At 37.4% G+C, this 14,642-nt stretch overlaps 2 protein-coding genes across 5 annotated transcripts; both read left to right on the forward strand.

Moving 5' to 3' along the window:
• Nucleotides 1-511: 511 nt before the first annotated feature.
• Nucleotides 512-3,789, forward strand: LOC104241275 (cell division cycle 20.1, cofactor of APC complex-like). The gene is made up of 5 exons (XM_009796204.2): nucleotides 512-804; nucleotides 1,603-1,872; nucleotides 2,226-2,495; nucleotides 2,593-3,171; nucleotides 3,269-3,789. Exons 1-5 carry the CDS (start codon nucleotides 721-723, stop codon nucleotides 3,407-3,409), a joined length of 1,344 nt encoding a protein of 447 aa, XP_009794506.1. The 5' UTR covers nucleotides 512-720; the 3' UTR covers nucleotides 3,410-3,789.
• Nucleotides 3,790-4,418: 629 nt separating this feature from the next.
• On the forward strand, nucleotides 4,419-13,552 carry LOC104241276 (growth-regulating factor 4-like). Of its 4 annotated transcripts, none has more exons than XM_009796206.2 (6): nucleotides 4,419-4,856; nucleotides 5,083-5,350; nucleotides 11,724-12,102; nucleotides 12,697-12,887; nucleotides 12,982-13,159; nucleotides 13,261-13,552. In XM_009796206.2, coding segments are annotated over exons 2-6 (990 nt in total). In that variant the 5' UTR covers nucleotides 4,419-4,856; nucleotides 5,083-5,109; the 3' UTR covers nucleotides 13,262-13,552. The 4 variants fall into 4 exon arrangements, with proteins under 4 accessions (XP_009794508.2, XP_009794509.2, XP_009794510.2 ...); XM_009796207.2 differs by having other exon boundaries at nucleotides 4,419-4,765; XM_009796208.2 differs by having other exon boundaries at nucleotides 4,419-4,673.
• The last annotated feature ends 1,090 nt before the right edge of the window (nucleotides 13,553-14,642 follow it).

The raw sequence follows: 14,642 nt of genomic DNA on the forward strand, positions 1-14,642 counted from the left end.
CAACGAGAATTTTAACTTTAGGAAAGTCTTGGCATAATAGTTATGTAAACGCGTGGGTAAACAAGAATGAACTTGTTGGGACTAACCATGTGAATATTAATCGGACATCACTACTGAATATGGACAAGGATTTCTCATCATCTTCCTTAATAGAATTGATGATCAAAGCAACTTCCTTCATGTTTGGCCTTGCATCTGGTGATGGCCTTACAAGGATTATTTTTTATATAGGAAAAAATACGATGGGTATAAAGTGAGGAAGGTAAAATGAGGAGGAGGAAGAAGAAAGGCGGGTAAATAGTTTGGGGAGCATGAGTTGGAATAGTAAATAGTTTGGGTCTGGACATTAAAGGGTAAATAGTTTGAAATTAATAGGTATAAAGTGAGATTAGTCTATGGGTTATCCGGAGCACAAAACTGACCCGAGTAAGAACCCGTTTCTTGTGGCCCATTAGCCCAAAAGTATTTCTCCGAAACGTATATAGCCGTTATTATACGTTAACATTCAACCAGAAACTCAAATCCTTCTCTCTGAATTCTTACTGAAGAAATTCTAACGCGCTCTCTTCTCTCAGAAATTGCTCTGCGGAAAACGCCATTAACACTATTCTTTCTCTCTTTCATTGTTGCTCTGCGGAAAACGCCTCTGAATTTTCTTGTATTCACTTTTGTAGTAATCGTTTGAGTATCCAAAGATTTTAATTGGCTGGGTCTGTATCAATGGATGCAGGAAGCAGATACAACAACAAGTTTCGCCGTCCTCTCTTTACTCCGGTATCTCACAAGAAAACTTCTCGAGAGAATGTATGATTTCTATTTCCCTGTATATATGTACGGTTTATTGAGTTTGTGTCATGATTTCTTCACTCATGAAATTGGGTTCGATAAACCCAACTAATTTAGGGTTTTGGCGTCATTGATGATTGCTTGATTGATAATTAATTGATAGTTTCTTGGCTCGTAAATTGTAGTGAATTAGTGTATCCTTTTTGATTTATTTTTTTGGGTTTTGTGCGTTTTGCTTAATTTGTGTGCAACTTGGAATTCCTCTTACATTTTTTCCCCTGTAATTACATGGATTTTTTTTTAAAATTTTTTGTTATTATGCATTCTTGATTATTGAACATATTTTCTTGCGATCTGGTTTTGCTACATATTTTCCTGTTATGCATCTTAAATTGTATGTCAATGTGGTTGACTGATCACTTCTACTTTTGATTAATAATTTTTTTGGATGTTTTTACATTTTTATTAAGAGAAAGAAGCTAAGAGTATGGGGTTTATGGAAGGTGAAGAAATTCCTTTGGACTAAAATTTATTCCTAAACTGTCAATCAAACTTAGGAAATTGAAATAGGGGAATAGGTAAAGGTTATGTTTTTGCTTTGAGCTATCATTAATAAAAATAGAAAAAAAATTGGGTTAGGTGTTTTAACATGTGTAGATGACGTTTCTGTTCTTTTCGTCATCTCATCCTGTTTTGTGTGGTATTCTAATGATTATTCTCATTATTTTTAGAGTGTTAGCATTATGTTGTGTTTTGCTTTTTATTTGAAATTTGCTTAGGTTGAGTTCTAAATGCTAAGATTTTTGTGAAATGTAGTTGGACAGGTTCATTCCCAACCGTTCTGCGATGGATTTTGACTATGCACATTACATGCTCAGTGGTGGAAAGGTTAAAAAGGAAAATTCTGGAGTAAATTCTGCATCTAAAGAAGCCTATACAAAACAGTTAGCAGAAATTTTCAACATGAATAGAACAAGGATCCTTGCTTTTAAGAATAAGCCTCCGCCTTCGGCTGAGAGAGTTTCTAAATCTCCATCACCTATTCAACAGTCAATGACCACTAAAAAGAGGAGATTCATTCCCCAAGTGTGTATTTCTTTCTTCCTCTTTTTAACTACTCCCTCTGTCACAAAAAGAATAATACTTTTCGGATTTTGAGAGTAAACGAGTTATTAAACGAGTTGTTCTTTGACCACGAATTTTTCATATACCTTTTAAATATTTGAATTGTTAATTGTTGTGACTTATAGTGCTTTTATATACCAAATATATAAATTTTATTTACAAAAATGTAACGATTCTATATCCGAATTCATGGTCAAAGTTTAGAAGTTTGACTCTCAAAATCCGCAAAGTATCATCCTTTTTGGGAGGAGTATCATACTTAGATGTTTTTTTCTTCGCTTTTGTTCCTAACTTAGAGAACTCCTTTGAAACAGACTGCAGAGAGGACGCTGGACGCTCCTGATATCCTAGATGATTTTTATCTCAATTTGTTAGATTGGGGATGCAGTAACATTGTCGCCATTGCCCTAGGAAATTCTGTATATCTGTGGGATGCTTCTGATGGTTCTGTTACTGAGCTTCTCTCAGTTAGTGATGATTTAGGGCCAGTGACTGGTGTCAGCTGGGCACCTGATGGAAGACATCTTGCATTGGGCTTAAATAATTCCCATGTTCAGTTGTGGGACTCCCGTTCCAGCCGATTGGTGAGTAGGTTCTTTCATCATATTTCTTTTAGTCTAATTAGCGTACAGCAAATTAATATTCTTTATCAGAAGTCTAATATCTTTTCTTTATAAACAGCTGAGGACTTTACAGGGACACAGCTTAAGAGTTGGCTCGCTTGATTGGAATGGCCACATACTGACAACTGGAAGCATGGACACTATGATCATCAATAATGATGTGCGTATAAGATCCCACGTCGTTGGAACATACAGGGGACACAATCAGGAGATATGTGGATTGAAGTGGTCTGCTTCAGGCCAGCAATTGGCTAGTGGAGGGAATGACAATTTGGTCCATATATGGAGCGTATCGATGGGGTCACCTAATTCTACACGCCAATGGATTCATCGTATGACAGACCACACAGCTGCTGTTAAAGCTCTTTCCTGGTGTCCTTTCCAGAGTAACATGGTTGCCTCGGGAGGTGGTGTTGGAGATGAGTGCATAAAGTTTTGGAACACCAACACTGGGGCTTGCTTGAACTCTGTGGATACAGGTTCACAAGTCTGTTCGTTGCTTTGGAACAGACACGAACGCGAGCTTTTGAGTTCTCATGGCTTTACTGATAACCAGCTGACAGTGTGGAAATATCCTTCGATGACAAAAGTTGCAGAATTTTTTGGTCACACATCAAGAGTTCTTCATATGGCTCAGGTATGATTGGTTAACACAAATGCTATGTCGCATTCATTCATGCTTTATATTTCTTTGTGCTTCACAGTTTATTGACTTTTTGTGTAATATATTTCAGAGTCCAGATGGCTATACTGTCGCGACTGCAGCAGCTGATGAGACACTAAGATTTTGGAATATTTTTGGGAATCCTGAAGAGACCAAGTCTGCGCCAAAGAGAAAACTAGAGCCATTCTTTGACTTGGCTCAGATAAGATAAAACTATTAGCTAAGCATAACTGTTGGAATGTAGTCACTGAGGATAACTATTTGCACATTTTTATCTTGCACCATTCCGGTAACTAAGCTGCTTGGAGTGACAAGGGAAGAATCGGTGAAGTCCAGACGCGAAAGTAGCTTGTTTATACTTTGATGGATGTGGTTATCAAGTGGTGTAATGGCATTTGATGTATTGCAAAAATAGTGTTCAGATCTTCAGATTCTACTTGAACACGAACCTTCTCTAGATGAGTTTTGACAAATGTATAGTAAGACTGTATAAAAGTCAGCTTTTGGGACCTTTTTATAGTATGTCAAATGTCAATAATGTATTACAATTAGAATGATCTTCTGAAAGTTCATAAACTGAGTATATCTTGTTTAGCAATATGTTCAGAGTCTGCTTTGAGCAGCCTTCTCTCTCTCTCTCTCGCAAGAGTATTTTTGTCATTTAAAGTATTACCATCAGTTTGATTTCCTTAAACTTTATTTTAATGAATGACTTCTAAAATGAATCACGAAAGATCAATGTTCAAGTTTCACTAGCGATAAAAAAGGGTTTATAATTTTTTTTAAATTTATTTAAAATTTGCGCTGAATCAATTCCCGTCTTTTAACTTTTTCATGGTGAAAGTTATCATGCTCGACCTTACTATTACAAAAATAACAATACTACGTCTTTGTTCCAAAAAAGTTAAAAATCGGATATATAAATCCTTTATTTCCTCATTAAATTATATCTATGAGAATGTGCTATATTGTGGATTCAAAACCCCAACAAAGAATAGAGTTGCAGTAGGATGACAACCACCCCAAAATCTACCACTATAATTATAAAATAAAATCATGAGTATTAACATTTGAAAAATAAAGAAAATACAGTAGTTGTTACATCAATTGGACCACAACAAGACATGACCCCCATACCCTAAGGTCTCTCCCCCCTCCCCCTCTTCCAACCTCCAACCCCACACATCCTTTATTCCCATGTCCCAATGCTTCCTTAACCTCAACACTCCCAATGGCCAATACTCATAAAAGCTCTTCATTAATTTCCCCAAAATCCCCATCCACTTCTTCTGTTTTTCTCTGCTAAAACACAATGTCAACCTCAAAATCTCCATTTGACTAGTTCTAACAACCATATAATCAACCCCCCTCCCCCAAACAAAGTACACTATCAGTGTTCTTCACTTACTTTCTTCAATAACTTTTCTCTCTGTTCTTGCAGGTTTATCCAAACCCTAGATCTGTCCCCCTTTTAGGTAACCCCAACTACCTCTGCTCTCTACCAACACACACACACGCAGAGTTATATCCAAATCACACAGTTGCACAAAAAAGACTGATCTTTTTGGTAACCCCATCAACCTCTGCTCTCTACACCACACACCACACACTCAGTTACACCAAAAACACACAGTTACACAAAAAGACTGATCTTTTAGGTAACCCCATCAACCTCTGCTCTATACACAACACATCACTCACACAGTTACACCAAAAATACACAGTTACACACAGCTACACCAAAAACTCATAGTTACACACAGCTATACCAAAAACATACAGTTGCACAAAAAAGACTTGTTTTTTCAATCTTTTTTTAATTTTAGCATATAAATATAAATTTATTTGTATATTAACTGCTATTGTGTTCTTTTTTGGGTGCAGCTTTTTGTGAAGGGAAAAGGGTGTAAAATGAGTGGGACATCAACATCATTGGGGGTTGGGGTGGGGGGAGGTGGTGGGGAGGTGGGGGTGCTGAGTTATGACTATGGATTCCGGCCACCGTTCACGGCGGTGCAGTGGCAGGAGTTGGAGCATCAAGCAATGATATACAAGTACTTAGTGGCGGGACTGCCCGTGCCACCGGACCTTGTAGTTCCAATTAGAAGGAGTTTTGATGCTATCTCTGCCAGGTTCTTTAATCATCCTAGTTGTATGTTCCTCTCTTTGTGCTCTTTCTTCAGTTTTTAAGTTTATTTTGGTTTGTTTATAGTTAATTGGTCGGTGAGTATTCATATAACCGACCTCAACTTGTTGCACCTGTTGGGATCGAGGTGTAGTTGTTGTAGTTAATTTGGTTAGTTTATTGTAGTCGAGAGCATATTATAGTGTTTGCATTTTGTGAATGGGAGATTATCATACTTTGATGGTGAAAATGGCAGCATGCAGACCTAGGAACATTGCTTCTCATCACTTTTTTTCCTTTATATTTTTGGGTGAACAAAAGATCTTTACTCGACTCCCGTGTAAGCCTTGGTGAGCAGAGGTATCTCCTACTTGTGCTAGTAGGATGTAACAGGTATGCGGTGTAATCATAAAGGTGTGCATGTTAGTTGGGACTTTAGAAAAAAAGATAGACCTTTGCTTGTTTTTAAGGTAATAGAATCATGAATAGCTAAGCTTGTGTTTTGATTCTTAAATCTTGGTTCGAACTATATTATCCATTCAGTTTTTGAAACTTATTTCTTATTCTGTAATGGGTAAAGGGTAAAAAATGCCTCTAAACTATACGGAATGGTTTAACTTTGCCATCTGATAAAACATGGCACCAAAGCTATTCCCACCATTACCAGATTGGGTTTAATATAGCCCTTTTCCACTAACGGACTTGGTTTTGTGTTAATTTTATATATAATTAGTATTTTTAGTCCATTTTAATGTCAAGGGTGCCTAATTAAAACCCTATGCCAATTAACACCCCCTGCCACCTTCAAGTTCAACCATAGACCAGTTGTTAGGGATTTTTCATTTTCACTACCACTGATGTACCCCTATGCGTATCATTTAGCCCACCAGCTAATAGATGGTGCCCTTGTTGAGTTCTTGAAAAACCCAGATGAGAAAATTAGTCAAAAAAGTTTTCAATGTTGAAACTTTGACTATATTTTAGCTCAAATTAACACAATGGGTTTGCCAAAAAGTATTCAAGATTGAAACTTTGGCTAAATTTCAACTTAAATCAACAGAATGTGAACAAACCAGATGGGAAAAATTAAAGGGTCGTTGAGTTTAGCTAGAATTAGCATCCGCAAAATGCTATGATGAGTACTCCATAGCAGAGTCTCACATATGCTTTGACGGCAGCGAGAGGTGAAGTAGAATTGCTCAACGCTAGGGGAGTTAGGGAGTCTGAAGGGGATTGAAGCGTGTGTGGAGTTAGTGGTGGAGGGAGAAGTGCGAGACGAATATAGAAGGGTAATTGTGGATAATGTGGACGCCATTGTGGTAGGGTGAAAGAGGATGAGAGGAGATGACGGGAGAAGAGAGTGAAATAGCAAATGAGAAAATAGGAGTCGGGGGGTTAGGGACAAGAGGCTGATAGGTTTTAATTAGTGACTGCATCAAAATGGGCTAAAATATTAATCATATATAAAATTAACACAAAATCAAGTCTCATCAACTGAAAAGGGCAATATAGGCCCAATTTGGTAACGACAACTCGACAAGGATAGCTTTGAGAGCAAGTTTTAATAGCAGTGTTGTCAAAGGTGCGCTTAAAGCGCGCTTAAGCACTGAAGCGAGGCTCAAAACATGTTGAGCGCTTCGCGTTGCTTTGTGGGCGCTTCAGTGTTGCATCAAGGCTCTAAGGCATACTTTTTTTTGCCAATGAGAGTGATCCTGAAAGGCGACACTAAACTAATTGATATTTCACTTTATCGTAATTTTTTTCAATTTCTTTGTCCATATATTTGTTGTTTATGCTTATAATTGTTGGTCTTGGACTACATATACATATTTTTACTTTTTCTCCAGTTGCGCCTTTTTTCATTAAAGCCCACGCTTTATTTGCGCTTTGCGCTTAAAGCCCCAATAGACGTTAGAGTTTTTTTGCGCTTTTCGCCTTTGATAACATTGTTTAATAGAGGGCAAAGTTAAACCATTTTGCGTAGTTTGAGGGCATTTTTTGACCCTTTTCCCTTCTATAATGGATTAGTCCTAGAAGAAGCAGTCATCCTTTTTGTTAAAAGAAGATTTCTTTTGAGCAAAGTGAATTGGTTTTAGTTTTGACTTAGTCTAATCTCTAGTGTAATCTAACTGAGGGTGTAGTTCGTGGGGGACCTAGGACATTGCACAAGGGGGGTCAACGATCAACAACAAGCAAGGAGCAAAAGTAGAAAGAGCCAAGAGATGTTACATGCGTTGGTGGGTAATTAGGTTAACTTAGTGTAGTTGACCATTTTATAGTGTTTGCATTTATGAACGAGAGGCATACCATGCTTCAATGGTTTAGTGGGAGCATGCAGATCTAGGAACATTGTCTGTCATCGCTTTCCTTTTCGTTGTCATTGTCTGGGTGAAAAAAAGACCTTTATTTGTTGTTATGGCAGTATAATCATGAATAGCCAAGCTTGTGTTTGATTCTAAAATCTTGGTTGGAAGTATATTGCCCATTCATGTTTTAAAATTTCTTTCTTATTCTGTAACGTATTAGAGTCATCCTTTTTCTTTTACAAAAGCTTGTTTGAGCAAGGAAGTCAACGATCTATGACTTCGATCTAGTCTCTAGTGTAAAACTGAGGGTGCACTTTAGTGGCATACCTAGGAGGCGAGGACTTTGCACAAGGGGGTCAACGATCTATGACAAGAAAACAACAAAAGTAGAGAGGGCCGATAGGTGTTGCATTTGAGCGGAGCGATTTACAAATTCAATTCTAGTTTAATTAGTTAAATAAGCACAACTCTACACATGATCAACTTAACAAATTTAGCTATTCACTAATACATAGGGATGGCGTGCGGGGCGGGTGTGGGACGGGTTTTCTCTTAACCCGCAAAATTTCAACCCGCCCTGCCCCGCATAGCGGTTGCACCCGCATTCACCCGCCCTGCATCCACACCCACGTCCACCTGCCCCGCCCCGCTTCGCATAAGTGTTTTTTTTCCTTTCATTTTGTTAGTTTTAATTCTTTTTTAATCTTTTGGCTGTAATACTTTTACATTTACTATATGTACTCGTGTTTTTATTAATTCTAAAGATTACGGAAGACTTCAGTTATGGAAAGAAGAAGATAAGATACTTAAGAGAATTAAATCTTGCACATATGCAGTAAAAGTTACTTAACAAAAACCTTTGATATCATAATACCTCTTTGTTTTTCAACTTTTTATATTTGTTAAAAGTATATATGTTAATTTACCATATTCAAGTTTTCGTTAGAAATACGAAAAATCTTTGTGAAGATCAATTAATAGATATTTTCGTTAGAAATACTAAATTTTGGGTGTGAAGACGTTTCTTAAACAGTGATTATTAAAATCTGTACTTAAATGGTGCAAACACCTTTACCCACAAAATAGTACATTTATTTGCAACCTAAATTTTTGTCACTGATAAATAAATGATTAGTGACAATCATTTTGTTGTTTCTAATCAACCTGTGGCTTAGTGACAACAAAGTTTTGTCATAAGATATACAATGTTTAAATGGCGATGACTTAAATTTTGTAGTTGAGTAATACAACTATTTTCTACGAAAAAGATTCATAGCCAGATAATATGATCTTTGGATACGATTGTTTAAGATTACAACTGACAAATATTATTTCAAACGCTCTTCATATACTTGAAACCCAATTTTTGTTGTTATGTATGGCTACTGTTTAATTTTCTGTGTTTAAATATGAAACTTTATTTTGCTTCAATATATTACGTGGAATCAGTTTCATCTTTAAAAAGCTAGAAAATTGAGTTTCCTTCTTTGATGAAGTTTTTAAACCCGCACCCGCACCACACCCGCATAAATTTTAAATATATTTATTTTGACACGTCAAGCCCCGCGACCGCAACCGCATATGTCTAAACACACACCGCCCCGCATGTGTCTGAACCCGCCCCGCACCCTCACCGCCCCATTACCATCCCTACAAATACGTGAGAGCTAACTCATCATAGGTTTATTGAGCCTCAACTAATCTCAATCAGATATGCTTTCTCTCTCTCTCCCATTTGTTCACCTTTCGCCATGTCACTATAATAATTACTATATGAGTATTGTTCGTAAATTGGCAAGTTTTATGCCGCCTGCCGGTGTACCTTAACCTCCTCCTATATCCGGGCTTTGGACCAGCAATAATTTATCTATTGTATAACTATTCATAAATTAAATTATAACCTTTACACAAATTTAATTGTCATGATGCAGCCACACGGCGTGCATAGAGGGAACTACTCTTCTGCCTTCTACTAAACAATTTTACTTTTCATATTTTGCTTTAGAGTTTCTAACTTCTTATTTATGTTAAAAAAACACATTAATATTTTACAATTTATATAATGGAAAAGGGCCAAAATACCCCTAACGTATTGGAAATGACTTATAAATACCCTCCGTTAACCTTTTGGTCCACAAATACCCTCAACTTTTTATTTTGGCTCAAATCTATCCTTATATTTAAAGGACCATCCATGGCAAAATCTGAGACTTTACAACATCCATGTGACATGTTATTAACATGCCACATATATTTTTCAGTAATAAAATTAAACCTACCCGTTTGTTTAAAAGCACCCAACTCGCCAGACATGATGCCTGGCCTGTTTCTTTTAATCTAAACCTTGTACCCCATTCTTCATCCTCGTTCGAACAAATAGGGATCTGCAAGTCCATTTTCTTTTTTGCACTCTTTTTTGTCTTCTTTCTTTCAACTTCATTAGAGAACAAAGTGCAAAGAATAAAAAATTTCTCCTATTATCAGGATCTGTTTCGTTAAATTTGTAGCTGCTAAAGTGATGTAATGGAGATTAGTATATATGTAAAACTGTATATTTAAAGTTCTGTATTTGATGAAATACGGACGAAATCAGTTGATTTTGAACCAATTGGTTGTACCAGTCTTTGGTTTGAAGCACGATAGTTTAACCCTAAATGGCCTACTTGGTCACTTCAACAGAAATAACATATATTTTTGGTAATATTTACAAAAGTGGGGGTTAAAATTTTTCTCTGGGAAATGGGTCAGGGGATAATTTGTCAAGCATCAGCCGCCAGGAGGGGCGAGTTGGGTACTATTAAACAGATGGAGTTTAATTTTAATATTAAGAAATACACGACATGTTTATAACGGGCCAGGTGGCTATTGTAAAGTCTCAAATTTTGCAATAGATGGTCCGTTAAATATAATGGCAGATTTGAGCCAAAATAAAATGTTAAGGGTATACCAAAAGGTTAACAGAGGGTATTTATGAGCCATTTTCAATATGTTAAGGGTATTTTTGACCCTTTTCCGTATATGTAAATAACCTAGAAATAAAAAAATAACTATTAAATGATGAAAAGGGACAGCCCGGTCCACGAAGCATCCCGCGTTCACGCAGGGATCGGGGTAACACCCTGAGGGGTGTGATGTAGGCAGCCTACGGTCTACCCTAATGCAAGCATCAGTAGTTGATTTCACGACCCTAACTCGCAGCCTATAAGTCACGCGAAGACAACTTTACCGCCGCTCCAAGGCTGCCCTTCCAATTAAAGATAAAAAAATTAGCTAATTTATATAATACATCAAATTCAAAAAACAACACATTAATCCTTGAACACGTGCTCTAAAGGGCAGCCCGGTGCACTAAGCTCGTGCTATGCGCGGGATCCGGGGAAGGACTGGACCACAAGGGTCTATTGTACGCAGCCTTACCTTGCATTTCTGCAAGAGGTTGTTTCCACACCTCGAACCCATGACCTCCTGGTCACATGGTAGCAACTTTACCAGTTACGCCAAGGCTCCCCTTCCCTTGAACACGTGCTCTCTTTTTGGAAAAGCCTGGGCGAATTGCATTGTTTCATTTAAAATGAAAAGATAAATTATGCCCTGGATTTTTTTTTATTTGAACCCGCGACTTTAGCTCAATGAATATTAGCCTGTACCATTATACTAAATTCAATCATTTAATATAAATAGTTAATCTTTCACGGCCGATGGCTTGCTTAAACATAGATCCACCCATATTAGCATGTAATGGACTATTTCTTTGTGTTTCCTTATGGCAATACAGCTAAGGTTGGCATGTTTTTTGCCTTTCCAGTGGCTTATCCAGTTTTTGCTTGTTGGCTTTACACATATTTCGAAGTGTACAGCTGTATTAAATTTCGATATCTCTCTCATGGACTCCTATTGAGATTGTGCCTAAATGTCAATCTCTATTACCATACATTCCAGTCTCATGGAGTTTTTACACTGCAGTGTACTGTAGCCGTTCAAATCTAGTAAAATATTCTCTCTTTTTTATAACTAGAGAAAGGCCTTTCTTTCTCATTCGGTGGTTAAGGGGCTTGTTAGGCAAATATTTAGCTCATTGTATTTCACATTGGCAGTGAGTTATTGTTCTTATTATGGGAAAAAGTTTGACCCCGAGCCAGGAAGATGTAGAAGAACTGATGGAAAGAAATGGAGGTGCTCCAAAGATGCACATCCTGACTCAAAATATTGTGAGCGGCACATGCATCGAGGCCGTAACCGTTCAAGAAAGCCTGTGGAATCTCAATCTACTTCCCAGTCCTTGTCGACTAGTATGTCACATATTACTACTGGGAGCAGCAATAGAAGTGGAAGTTTTCAAAGTAATAGCAGTGGAAACTTCCATAACATGCCATTATATTCCGTTGCTAATTCAGATGGACTGAGTTATGGAAGCACTGCAACAAAGCTACAGATGGAGCCTGTCTCTTATGGGATAAATAACAAGGAGTATAGGTATATCCATTTTGTCCTCTATGGTTCCTGTTCTTCTTTGATGCATTTTCTCTCGTACTGTTGTGCACTTTAATTATTTGGCTGTATATCTGTTTAAAAATACTGTTTTCTAGTGACAAGTCTTCTGCTCCTATGTTCTGTTGTTTACTATTGCTGATGAAAGATAAGAGTTGCTGGCTGAAATCTTTTACATTTGAAAGGATGCTAAGCTATGTTGCGCGGACTCTCCAAAATGCTGCCGCACCCGTGTCGGATCCTCTAAAAATACACTACTTTTAAAGGATCCGACACGCACCCGACGACATTTTCGGAGAGTCGGAGCAACATTATGCTAAGGCCTCATTTGTTTACACTTAATGGAGGTCTGTATCTTAATTATTTAGATCTCAATATCTTAAATCATTGAGGTCCAAATTATCTTACATACAGAGGTTGAAATACTAGTCTATCATGAGTACTTAGAGGATATCACCAACCATGATATTATCTCGTCATCTGCTTCATCAATTTTAGCTCATCAACTGCTCCGGTATTGTCTGATATGGTTTAATGTTGATCTTGCCTCTGGCGTAAATGGCATGAAATACTTCACAGGTATCTCCAGGGAATGGTTCCTGATGCTGAGGGCTCATCAGAAGTTTCCGCGAGTGTGAGAAATCTAGGGATGGGTTCTAACACAGACAACATATGGCGTCCACCTCATCCATTCGAGCCTGTAACTAACGCAACAATTGCAAAACAGCAACCCCAACATTGCTTCTTTGGCAATGACATAGATCCACCTGGTATTTTTGTTGACGAAAAAGCCTTTAATGCTATTGAATATCCCTTCCTTTTCCAAATATTTTTACGAATACGCTTTTTTGATGTCGAATACAGTAAAGCAGGAGCCGCATCCAATGCGCTCGTTCTTTGACGAGTGGCCTACATCCAAAGAATCATGGTCCAATCTTGATGATGGATCCAGCAAAAATAATTTCTCCACCACACAGCTCTCCATATCCATTCCAAATGTTCATTCTGGATTCTCTTCAACGAGTACACGTTCCCCTAAATGGTGAAATTTTAGCATCTTTAGCTACCTCTTTTTCCATTATAGTTGCACCTAAGTGTTCCTCAGAAAGCTTATCATAACTCTTGCGCTTTTGTTGCGTGCAGATGCTTGAGGAAGCTGGCGCTGGACTCTAACTCTAAGGAGTCTGAGGTGCTGAGGGGAGGAATGGTTGTCGTTGTGCTAAGTGACCTCTGTTTGTATGAGTTACATGCACTTTTTATATTACTGGTACATTTAGTCCTTGCATGTGTTTTTATTTGTGCTTCAAATTCGATACTCTTTTAGGCAAAAACTAGATGGCTTATAAGGCAACTGCAGCTCAAGTTTGCCATAAAAAATAATGTATTTATTCAAGTCAGTTTCTGGGTGAGATGATCAGTTTGTGGTTTCTTGCTATGAGATATCAACCCATTTTATGGTTGGAAATTATCTTCTCAAGTCTGGTTAAGTTCATGTGCTTAGGTGCACTTGATGGATGTATCGGATCGTAGAAATGACACAAGGTAGCCACTCTAAACGGATGCTTTTTAAGAATTAGCATGTGCGTCTTGAATCAAATTTTGGGACAAAAATGTCCTGAATTGTCCTGAAGATTTTTAATTTAAAATTTCAGACAAAACTAGTGTTGGCTTATCTCTAAATAGTATCCATGAGAATGACTATTTGTGCACTTGCCCCCACTTGATCTCTGACTATCCAATTTTCTCAAGGAAACTCTTATCTCATTGCAACCTACACTTGTTCATTACTTTTATAAATTCAAATTCGTTAAGCTACCTAAATTTTAAACTTCGATATTGCATTTTATCTACTAAACTAACTTTTCCATCACCATTTCAATATTTTATTTCGACTTCACTGATATAGTGTTTGAATCAGATCACATCTTGACATGCTCATGTACCAAGATTTGAATGTCCAATATGAATAGATCACCATCGTAATTCAGCAAACTATTTTTTCGCATTAAAAAGAGCATTACGGTGCACAAACATTTCGCATTCACACAAAGTTCGGGGAAGGGCCACACGAAAGGAGTACGATGTAGACAGTCTATCCTAATGCAAATATTAGTAGCTGCTTTCATGGCTTGGACATGTGAGCCATAAGTCGCACGAAAACAATTTTATTATTGCTTCAAAGCTCCCCTTCAATTGAAAAAAAGAGAAATCATATATTTGAATTCATGATCTCTATCCGAATTGAAATGTCTTGATTATAGGCTTGACTCTACGAAATTAGTTGCTATGCAGAAAACTAGGCGGATAGAATTGAAATGTCTTGATTATAGGCTTGACTCTACGAAATTAGTTGTTATGCAGAAAACTAGGCTTTGAATTCACTAATCCGAGTAATTTTGAAAAAAATGCAAACATTAGTGGTTGCTTCCATGGCTTAAACATGTGGGCTATACATCGCACGGAGATAATTTTACCGTTGCTTCAAAGCTCCCTTTCAATTGGAAAAAAGAGAAATCATATTTATT

The sequence above is a fragment of the Nicotiana sylvestris genome, chromosome 12 (assembly GCF_000393655.2).
Source record: "Nicotiana sylvestris chromosome 12, ASM39365v2, whole genome shotgun sequence".
Taxonomy (NCBI): Eukaryota; Viridiplantae; Streptophyta; class Magnoliopsida; order Solanales; family Solanaceae; genus Nicotiana; species Nicotiana sylvestris.